At 41.8% G+C, this 12,127-nt stretch overlaps 1 protein-coding gene across 2 annotated transcripts in view; it reads left to right on the top strand.

Annotated features, from left to right (window-relative positions):
- GYS2 (glycogen synthase 2) overlaps positions 1-12,127 on the top strand; it is a 528,148-nt gene that overhangs the window by 430,379 nt on the left and 85,642 nt on the right. For both annotated transcript variants that reach the window (XM_085652724.1, XM_085652725.1), the window contains one exon: positions 9,665-9,760. In XM_085652724.1, the coding sequence (XP_085508850.1) occupies positions 9,665-9,760 (96 nt within the window). The remainder of the gene's footprint in view (positions 1-9,664; positions 9,761-12,127) is intronic.

Genomic DNA, 12,127 nt, shown 5'->3' with positions numbered 1-12,127 from the left:
CGACAAGGTGTAGGAGTCACATGTCACCAATACTAGTAGGCAGCATATTTTAAGAGTGTTTGGTCTAGAGAAGCACAATGACAGGATTTAAGACGTACCACAGGGATTGGCTTTACTGATAAGAATGAACCCAAATTACCCCTTTTTAGCAACATTAGGATAATGAAAGACAGGGGGAAAACCACGTTGTTATACCATGGCAGCGTGCATGCAGCTCTTAGATGACAGTTCATCGCTCAATGTGCTGTATTAGAGTTAGTACTTAGGAACTGTAAGTAACAAAAGGATATTTGTGACAAAAGCAGTAACCTACTGATCTAGACACATACAGTACAGTGATTTGGTTGGTACACGTTGCTGCTTTATCAGTAGGGAAACTGCCACTAGACAAAACAGGATCGCTCTCCAGCAGGAACATTAGTCACCATTTATCTTGACATTTTCATTGTTGCCTTAAAAAACAGCCAAAAGCACAAGAAACTCTGCAGCAGGTGTGTTTTATTAAACCTGTGTTATTCCTAAACACAGCTCCCTGAGAAGTCAGCACGTAGCGGGCACCGGGAGTTTCCCCGGTTGGCCGCCAGGGTGGGGGCCGGTTTTGGGCCTCTCGGGGGCTGTTTTTGTTCCCGAGGTCGGCAATATCGTCCCCCTTTATCAAAATCGACCGAAACCAACCCTAGCAAACAGGGGGGCTGGCCAAGCAGTTTGCCAGGGCCCATTTTGGTTTCCAGTCCAGCCCTGAGCGGCAGGTGTTGCTGCACCGGTCGCACCACGGTAGAGCCGGCCCTGCAGTCAAGCCTGTGGTGATTGCTTCAGGGACGCTTAAGAGAAGTAATTAATATATTGTATTTGTGACTTATATTGGACAAACACTGGGCCCTTTGGAACCACAACTGCATTTTAATCTTCCTTCCTCAGTGGTGTAATTATTGCAAGATAACTCATCAGGTTAATGCACCAGCCTTTCATTCCTTTTGTTGAGTTAGTTAATATTATGCTATGAGATTCATCAAAGTAACAATACAGATACAATCTTAGAAAAAAACACCAAATAAAGAACATCAAAATATAAACTGTAGACATATAAATTCAACTACAACATATACCTATCCTTCAGGACCCAAAACACACATCCAAAACATGTTTTATAGAAATCAATGGATAAGACAAAAGATGAGCTGGGAAAAGGAAACAGAATCAAAAGAACAGATTTCAGACCCCTAAAAGAAATTTACTGCCAAGACAATAAGATCAATTTGTTGAGGAATAGAAGAAACACATACTACCTGACCGGAAGCGACTAAACAAGCTAGAATGTATGAGGTGTAGCTACAATGAGTTCATTTTTATTTTGCACAATGGACTTTCTTGATGTATGATTAAATATGATGGTTTTAACTATGATCAATATATAGTATAAAGATGCAAAGGGATTCCATCAAAGGCATGTCACACTTTCTTAATGATTATCTTGCACAAATTAAATTGTTGTATAACTATCAACAGTGTCAGTAGCATACTCTAGGTGCAATGGTACTAAACAAGGGCAACTAGGCTTATGATATGTAAAAACTGTAGATTGGTGCCCTTATAATTAGCTTTGGCGTACGAGTGAATGCATTAAATATGATGGTTTTAACTACGATTAATATTTAGTATCAGGATGACAGAGGATTCCATCAAGGGCACTTTGCACCTTATTGACTAGTTTGCACAAATAAAATTTAGGTTTAACCAACAACTGTGTTAGTACGATACCCTTGGTACAATGGGACTAAATAAGTGCAATAAGATCTATGAAATGTAATAACTGTAGATTGGTGCCCTTGTCAATAGCTCTTACCTTGAAGCTTTGCATGTATTCTGAAGGTGTTTAACTGTTTGAAGATGGTTTTAAAATGCCATTTATTGATGATGTGTCATAAGGTGATTTAATTGTGTCATATTGTAAGTTTTAATTAACTTAAAAATAAAGCATTCATTCATTCATTCATGAAGAATCTAAATAAGAAGAAAAGCCACAATCAGTTATGAAAATAATGCTGCCAATGAAAGCTATCATCAAATACAGGCTGGGTAAAGGGTTTCATATTCACAAGTGGTAACTTGTACTACTGCGCTCACACCTTTCATGTCTACTGTTTTTTAAACTGTACTAGATGCGTTTCCAAATGTATGACTGTGATACTCAAATATACATCAGTTAAAAAAACAAGCCACTGACTGTAAGAGAGATTTATTCCCCTAAAGATTCCACACACTTGTCATCCAATTCTCCCATCCATTAGCACACATTCCACATTCCACCATGCTCAGTATTCTAGTGTTCTATAATACAGTATGTTTGATATAACACTGACATCAAACTAGGTTTTATTGGTAAATGTATCTGCATTTCCCATATTAACACTGGGGGGTTTGATCCGCAACATCCCTTTAGAAGGTTTCCATTCTTAAGAGAAAGACTTTATGTCACCACACTTTTGAGAGGACGACTCATTGTCAGCAACCTCTATGTCTGTAATAGTAGGTGCACCATCATGTACAGGTCCAGCATCTCCAATAACGTTTCTGTCCTTATTCTCATCAAACACCCCATCCACTGCAAACCCTTCATCCAAAATATAATTTTTTGTGGAAGACGGAACAGAACATTTAGCTATTCTTTTTAAGTTCCACACCCTTCCATCAGTTAGCCATATAGCATTGTTCAGCACTTTCATGACTTCCATTAGCTCATAGAACCTGCTTTTTAGGTCTCGCCTGAGCCAGCGCTTTGGCGCTGCTCTCGCGAGAGCTTTTGTAAACGGGGCATTTGAAAGTGCAAACTAGTGCTTTCAGGCCGCCAACTACAGTGCATGTGCGCCGGGCGCGCGCACCATTTGGCAGCCTGCGTGATCATTTCACGGCCGCTTTGATGTTCTCAGTGAGCCACGCGGCCACTGAGAACATCAAAGCGGCCGTGAAAGTGCACACCATTTGCCACCCCCTCCCTTATCCCACTTTCTGCTTGTTTCAGAATAGATCCAACAAGACAGTTTAAGAATGTTGAATAGGACAGTGTTCGTCGTATTCCATTTTACATTGTTATTATCGCATATTTAGCAACCACTGAGATGAACCAGTCTCACCACTGCAAGTACTTAAGAAGAGGTCAATTGTCTTTCACCAGATATTTGGGGATTATTTTGAGTGGCACGCAAAATACAAACGCATGGCAAATGAATTTTACCAACTTTCACCAAGATGATGGATTTGATATACCATGGTAAAATGGTTTTACTTTTCGTGCTGATGTAAGCCCTCATTTAAGGCGCAGTAAAACTGCATAATGCAAACGTAGGCTTCACCGCAAAAAGAAACTTACTGGGAACCGTGCAAGCCACAAAAATCAATTTTTTAGTTTTCCGGCATATTTCTGCGTCGTAAACTTAATATAACAAAACCACCAGAAAAAGGCATGTGATAATTAGATAGGTAAAAATGTGCAAAAACGCGTGGGAAGAATTTACTAGAGTTGTGTGCTCAATAGTAAACAGTACTCGGGTGAAATGTATATGTAGCATTTTAAACAATCTCAGTGTACATTCGTGTGTTTTAGTTTTGATTATGTCAGAAATTCTGGTTAACTAGTTTCAAATAGTTTTTCAATTGTTTGAGTTATTGGCATTCAGTGTTTTATATTTTTGGAGCTTGTAAGCTACTTTTGCTCAACTAAGAGAAACTTCCTTTGGCAAAAGAAGTCAGCTGCGGCTGCAAATCCCAGAGCCTTATTGCGGAAACAGCCTCTGCAGTTTTTTCGGTGCATCGATGGCCTATACGAGTGGGGATATTCTGCCAGGCGGCAGTAACATCTCAATGCATTCTGTGCCCAATAGGATTCGGAACCTGGGTGTTCCCTGGAGCAGTTTAAATGCGGTGCCCATTGCAGATGTAGGGGACTCGCACTAATCCTTTGAAGACACTCGCAAATGCTTGCTATGCATTTTTCACCATCAATGCATAAGCCAGGCTGTAGATAAATCAAGGGATGGCTGTGCGGGATGAAGTCACATGGATTGCCTCGTATTAAAATGCTTTTTTTTCCAGTGTAGAAAAAAATGCATTTGCAGAATGTGGTTTTGAAAATATAAGCTAACTCTAGGATTTCAGATTTATTACACTGAGAACAATCCCATGTTATAGGCGTATTGCTATCTAGGAATCTAAAAGATGTAAATATTCGAGCCCCCAGAATGGTAAATATATAGCTTTGGAAACTGGAGGCGTGGTTTCAATTCCCCGTTTTTGGTGATTTATTCCTTAATTAAGTAGGAAACAAACCCAGTCGAAGACACCTGCATCTTTGCCCGGGTTACTGGTGCTCAATAGCGCTGCTGCTTTCATTCGGCATTTTATTTAACCCTCTCCTGTTTCCGCGCTGCTCATTTATTGTCCAGTCTGTAATACACCATGACACCAGTGGGCCCAGCAGAAACCATTTGCAACTGGTCAACTGAAATTTGAAACAGGCAAAGTGCGTCAAAGGCACATATCCAACAGTGCCCCGGGTCTAACGCGCGCCTCTGAATCTCGTAAAAAATACTAAGAAAACGAAACCTGTGCGTGTTATATCTCATCCCCTGCATTTGACCCTTCTCCTGTGCACTGAAGACGTGCTTCTTTCCGCATGTTGTGTGTAATTGTCTGTGTCCTGCCTGCACAGCAGAAAGTAACTGAGAGACCTTGCACGAAAGCATTTTATTAGCAGCTTACACTTTACAAATTGTTCATAATTGAACGAGTTCCCCTGGGTGTTTTACAGGGACAAGTTCAATCATTCGTAGACGTCGGCGCGCTCCAATTGTGTAACGTGGTTTGTTTTGCCATTGCACACCCATGAGAGCATATACAATTCATTGTGCGGAATGAGACATCTCTGATTGGGGTATATCACCGTCACGCTGCACAGGGTTGCATAAAACCTTCAATGCGGCCTAAGACGTCTCTGATTGGGTGATATCACTGTCACGATCACAGGACTAGGAAATGGCATTATTGCTGGCTCTGCGGAGTCTGCCGCGGCCCGGGGAGGTCGGGATGCAGATTACTTCACGTTCAGCCTCTTGGGCCCGCCCCCTTATCTTAATGGCATTAGATTGTTAGATTCCGACTACGGATCCTGCAATAACCCTTGCTTAACACAGGCCCATTAAGGATTGGTGCAACCAACATCCGCAGCCAACATTTATTGCTCTGAAGAATATTTAGGTCTCAATAAACATGCATTTGCGTCTGCGGCTATGTCCTAGTTCAGGTTGCTGATAGCAAGGGCGCTCCGAGGCGCCGTAAACCTGCTCCTTTCATAAACCCTGCCCATCTCCTTTTAAGGTACCCCGTCTTACCCCATAGCTGCCAAATAGACTGACGATTGTATTGATTTTCAAAATTATACCAAAACCACCACGGGGTCTAAACCATTCATATATTTTCAACTGTTCATGAAATTCTGAAGTATGTCATCACCACCTGGCCCACTGGGCATCTCGTAGACATCATGCTACCCCACTAACGGTTTGTAGTCCCCAAGTCCTGCATCACCTACCAAAACCACCCTCCCTGCTAATCGCGACATACCTGCCCCACGCACTCTTGTAAACTTGCGCGCTTGACGAGCAGGAAACATGGAAATCAACACAACCCAGATTCATACATGGCCGATACCGCTCATCAACCGTTCACCATCCACACTCCACCATCACATGTAGAACGTCATCCACTCAGCTATACATTTGCTGCAGTGTTTCTACAACTTTCTACATCAAAAATGGAAAAAAGAAAACGCACCACACCCGTGGAACGAACGAAGCTATATCACACCAACAACAACAGCACAACAAGCATTTGCAATGCAATAGGTCTCGCATTCACGAGGGTTTAAGCTATTGCCATTGTAAAATGCCTTAAGTTTATCTGTTTTCAAAACCAACACATAAATAAAAGGCATTGTCATTTACAAAGCCAATAGCTCAAACTCTTGCAAATGCGAGACCTATTGCATTGCAAATGCTTGTTTCTTTTGGAACCTTATAGGATTTCTTTACTCTTACTCATTGTCCCACTACAATTTCAATTTGTTTTGTTTTTTGTTGCATGTTTATTTTCAAGCCAATCTTTTCTTTTAGTTTGCACTGATTCCAACCTCCCTTTTACTGGCTCCTCTGACCACTGTACAATACTGGATCTGAATAACCATCCTGGTGTGTACTTGGTCCTTGGGTTTCTCCCTCTTCTTAAAACAAAAGGTGAATACCCAGTGGCTGCACCGACCGATACTCTGTACTCCCAACCCATCTTCTTCCACTGAACCTCCCATCCATCTTTGTTTTTACAGCACACTGAATAGTGTTCTTTATAACTCGGTTGAAGCGCTCAACCATACCATTGCTCCTGGGCTTGTACAAGGCAGTTGTCTTGTGCTTAATATCTGGGGCCGTATTACATAAGTAACCTGAGGGTGCAACGGGCATTTGCGCCCGCTTTGCATGCCCCCGGGGCACCTTGGTATTACAAAAGGAGCCGCAGATGCTTGTGCGGCCCCTTCTGTAATACAGATAGCGCTGTTGCGGATAAAGCATCAGCGCTATCTTCAGGGGGCATTCCCTCATTTGCATGGAGGCTTTAATACACTCCGGCTAAATCAAGTGGTTATTCATTACCACAAATTTTTTGTTGAAAAAGCACATTCATGTCAGCATGATATGAAGAATACATGCCCATCACTATGGGAGTACTAGTACAGTAAACACACGGGAGTGAGATAATCGCTGTTCACTCACGGTAATGCAGATGACCCTGTTCACGAACAAGAATAAAAGCGGTTCTGATACAGATTACTGTCGCACATTTTCGGAGTATTGATTATTGTTGTCAACTGCAACACCACTCCAGTATGACATGTGATCATTGGAATACAGTGATGTTGGATGAAATAGTGCATCGTTACTATCGATGGTCTGCTTACATAATTGGGAATGGAACGTGGCAGGTCCTAAGAGGTGGTAAATATTCTTTGTTTGTTCATTGGAGTTGAGAAGAGGTAGGACACATTCCAGTAGATTGCGTTAATCATCATTGCATAAATTAGTAGCATGTGATCTTTATAGTCTATATGTATACTATTCCAAAATAGCGCAAATGCACTGTGAAACGATGCTAGGTTTCAAAAAGGTCCGTCTTTTATGTTCACGATCCATCGATATATATTTGAATGGATAATAGGAGGTTTTACAAGGTCGACACTGGCGTTTTTAGACTGCTGGAGTTGAGATGCGGCAGGATATATTTTGAGGTATGAAGTCGATTTTCCGATAACGCAAGTTAAACAGCGGCAGTGTGCTAGGATTCATGGTAATAGACAACTCTTGCTGATCGGCTTTTTATTTTGCAATATAGATCAGGATGCATTTGTGCGGCCAACAAATATATTTGGATAATTAGAGTACTTGTCACAATTCAAGTAAGATGATTAAGGGTTTACCTTGACCTGTTAACAGCTCAAAACATCGGGTGCACCTAAGGGTAACGTTATGTTTATATGTTCACATATTTGTGGCAGGATAATCACATGACAGAACGGTGGAGCTGCATTAACTTTGGATTTTTGAGTAAGCATATGGAAGTACAGCACATATGGGTGTTTAGTAGGGGATTCCATTCACATGATTTCTTTAGTTTTGTGATCACTGAGAAAAAAGTGTGGTGTTTTTCTATCCACGGGTTAGTTGTTTTGTGTTCAATCATTATATCATGAATTGCACTGTAGCAGTTATTATATATTGTATATGGCAGTTCACCTGTGTAGTGTCTACTCAAAATTGTTTTACTGTTGTCCACAGGTAGATTATTATGAGGAGAGTCACGATACACACTGGTTTGGTTTCTAATCCTTTTACGTGGCACTTCAACATGATTTGCATGGTTATTTCACTTGTTACTTTTCTGACCATGAGCTCCACGCAGTTTTTAATTTCTGAAAGTTCACAGAGACTTGAGGCCTTTACAAAAGAGTGATCATTATTACTTAAAGAACATAAATTTGTTTTGCAATTAATGTTATGCAATGTTCGATGCCAACCCCTGTACTTATTATTTTTTCTTACAGACGAGTCCCTGAAGAAGGGACTAGATCCCCAAATGCATTGGGTATAATGATCAATTATTGTTTTATGATCTAATGTTGTACTCTTGCAGAAGAAAGCAGAAAACATGTAATTGGTTCACACAGTTGGATTTACAATAATGAATGTTAATATTGGTATTATTTGTGACAATTAAATGAATAATGGTAAAAAGGTCTGAAAAGGTTTGTATTAATGTAAAAAAATATTGAAAAATGTATTTTACAGATTTTGGTGATAGTGCACACTGTGTTCAAGTCCAGTTACTTGACTTTCCAAATTCATGTAAATTATGAATGGCAGGCAGTATACGCTTCAGTGTAGCACATAGTAAAAATTGTTTTCAGAAAGTGTTTCAATACACTTATTACAGGGAGTGCACTACTAATTTCTCTAAGTAGCTACGCACTCCAATGGGCAATTAGGTACATGACTTATGCCTATTGGAGGTCTCAACATAACTAAGGATTTGTCAGCTGTTTTAAAAACAACTATAGCGAGCATTGATACTTCACCCAAGATGGACACCTGCTTACACCATCATGTTGTGCCGATGGTGTCATTTGCATCCCAGTTCATTATGGCCGCCAAATGCGTGAGTAATCACTTCTTCTGCCCCACCTCATTTCTCCTGTTAAGCCTCGTGCAATCACGTCACAAGCTCGTGAAGTGGTAGCTGCTTACAGATTCACAGTCACGTGGCCAGTTTAACGGTAGTAGGCGCACGAGTCAAGATCAACAAAGACAGCGGACACCGATACTAACAGCGTCATATAGAATAAGCTCAGTAGTGAGTCACTTGCACTTGATTTCGCCACTGTATGTGCACCGATGATAAATATGCGTTGCTGTCTCCATGGTTGTCTGTTCTCCCATGAATATCGCCACTGTGAACCATTCTCTGCCTGCTCCTTTCTTCCATGATGTCCTCCAACTCGTCGCCAATTTTGTTATGAAGAATTCCACCACGCAGGTTCAGGTTTATCCATATATGAAGCAGACAAGTACAAACGGGGACAACCGTCACAAAGTACCATCAGAGTCTGCATAACCGTTGCCTTAGAGATTCCACTCATTTGTTATACAATTCTGTCATCTATCATCACACATTGCACATTCCATCCATCCTCAGTATTCCATAATAGAGTACTGTTGACATAACACTGATATCAAAACAGGTTTTACCGGTAAATGTACCCACATTTCGTAGATCAACACTGGCAGGCAAATCTTTCTTTGTAGATGTTGCAAAACTGTGGAACTTCCTTCAATCCCAAAATAAAATGTGAAGTCATTACTGAAATTTCAGATGCTGATCAAGCTTAGTTGAAAAGGATTTGTTTTTTTCTACATATTCAGCTGTTAATTTGAGATATGTGTTTTTACCAGGTCTGAGATATCTTCTGGTGTGTGCTTGTGCTTTATAAAGATCATAAATAAATGTATACATAAATAAGATAAAATGGAATAACCAATAAATAATATTCCTGTCTTCTGTTCAACAGCTGAGTGCACAGTGATGGGGATACCCAGTGTGACGACCAACCTCTCTGGCTTCGGGTGTTTTATGCAGGAACATGTAGCTGATCCTGCGTCTTACGGTAAGAATTGTGCACCACTCATGCATCCTGTAATTGACACGTTTGCAACTGTAGATTGGAAGCTCAGTAAATCAAACCACTTTTGGTAGATTACATTAATGAAGTTACTCCCCAGATGACGCATAGCCATGGCCACCGGTATAATGTGGCAATGGGGTTAAAAACGATGTTACAAAATTGACTAAGTTATGGGTCTAGAAAAGGCAATTGTGCAGCTTAATGTGGCACATTCTGTGGCAGTATTGATTTGCTATTTTTATGCTGTTTGGCCAAAGTTTTCACCTATGGGTATGCGTTTAAGACTTCAATACAGGTATCAGCAACTGAAAGATGACTAACCTTTGCAAATGGTCTGATCCTGCATCATTTGTATTGCTTTGCCTGGGAACTTTCACTTTGTTTGAGAAGAAACAAAGTTTTTTTAAATCTGCAAACTATACAGCACATGGTGGAATATGTAGGAGGTGTGGTAATTAGGAAGAATAAATGTCATCACATGCTTGGTGAGTTAAATCATAATTCCAAGAACATGGGATTTTCACCACACAAAGCTGTAATAATGCAAAGTACATGTTGGCACAATTGCAAACTCGGGGCCACATTTACAACGTTTTGGCGCAGGTCAGTGCTGCAAGGAATCTTGATGCACTGCCCTGCACCAAAAGAAAAGAGCAGGAATGCGACATATCTATGAAATACAGCGCATGCCTGTCCTTTTCCCCTACGCTAGTGCACAACGAGCTGCCATGCACCAACACTGGCACCCATGTGCTATGGTCTGCGTTGTAGGGGTGATTGTTTTTGTGCAGGAAAGAACACCTTCCTGCACAAAAACAATCACAAGAAGTGTTTTAAGGATATTTATCCTCGTTGTGCCTCCCTAACGCAACCCCTGTAGTGGCGCTAGAATCTGACAATTTCATGTAAATCTGGGAATGCTTCAGATTCCACGGGTGTTGCACGGGAACACCCATGCAGTGTTCTGCGTGAAAGGGGCACATGTTTACAAGGCCATGAAAATATGCTGTGGCGCATTGAGCCACCAAAGCATCAAAAAAGTGATGCTCCAGTGGTGCAAAAGTGCCACTAGGGACCTTTTTGTAATTTATCATTTTGAAAACATTATTTGTGACTGTTAGTTGTTCTTCACTGTGCAGAATATCAAGTACTAAAAAAGCACAAGCCACCCAGGAGCAGCATAATTCTTAGTGCCACAGAAGCATGTCACCCAGTGAAAAATGTATTACATATGGTACTGGGTAAAGTAAAGGGTCATTCATTTTGTGAAGGAGTTTGAAAAAACGAGATTTGCATGACGACTTAAGACTTGGAGATGGTACAGCTTAATGCAAAGGGTCCTGGTATAAGAGGTCAGTTGATAAGAGGTGTCTCTACAGAATGGGGTGGATTTATAGAGCAGTTAATGACAGCACACCAATATTCTGTGGACTTCACCATATTTCATAAGAAGTACCAGCATGCAAGAACAAGCGCACACAATATTTCCATGTTACTTGTAAACTAAGCGCGCGCTGAGCATAGTCCAATTGTGATGCTGGATGGCTGGCATCCCCAATAATTGAGGAGGAAGCTTGAAAACACCCACTGATGCGTGAGATCTCAAACTGCATGCTTGACCTTCTGGGACATGATGTCACCAGGGGCGGCCTCTCCACTAGGGTGGAGGAGCATCGCCTCACTGCTTTATTGCAGTTCAAGAAGCAGAAACATAAAACGACCATTTTATGTTTCTACTTTCGCAGTGCAAGAAAGCAGAAGTGTTTGGTTGGGGGCGGGCGGGTGGGCGGTGCTGCTCTAGGGCAGGGGCGGAGTGGCTTGCACACTGCTGAGGGCGCTGACTGTTTGGTCGGCCCTCTGAGGCCGACCAAACCAATCATGCGTACTCTGCCAGCCTACATGGAGAAAATGGCCTTCCCATAGGCACATGACTGGTTGGCGTCCCAACCAATCACAATGCTGCCATTGCAGTGTTGTGATTGGCTTAGGGGAGGGGATGGGAGGAAGGCTGCCTTCTTCCTGTAGAAGAAGGGACAACGCAGGAGCAGGCCAGCGAAGAAGTTAACTTAAATAAAAAAATAAAAAAGTTAAAATTACCCCCCCGTGTGACCAGTTCCCACGCGACACCCGCCCCTCCACCTGCTAGTCATGCCGCCCGCGACTAGACGTCGCCCTAGCAAAAGGCTGGCACAACTGCGGGTGCATCCCTTCAGTGAGGCCCTGGCTGGCTGACTGACAGTTTGTGCACGTGCCTACCTTGCTGATCTTTTGAGAGCTGTAAAAGGGCAAGGGAGATTCCGTTATGTGCTGGGGAGGTGCGAGGGCCGCTACACGTTCAGTGCTTCCTAA

Source organism: Triturus cristatus, chromosome 4_1 (assembly GCF_964204655.1).
Source record: "Triturus cristatus chromosome 4_1, aTriCri1.1, whole genome shotgun sequence".
Lineage (NCBI taxonomy): Eukaryota > Metazoa > Chordata > Amphibia > Caudata > Salamandridae > Triturus > Triturus cristatus.
This window is presented reverse-complemented; position numbering and strand designations above follow the sequence as displayed.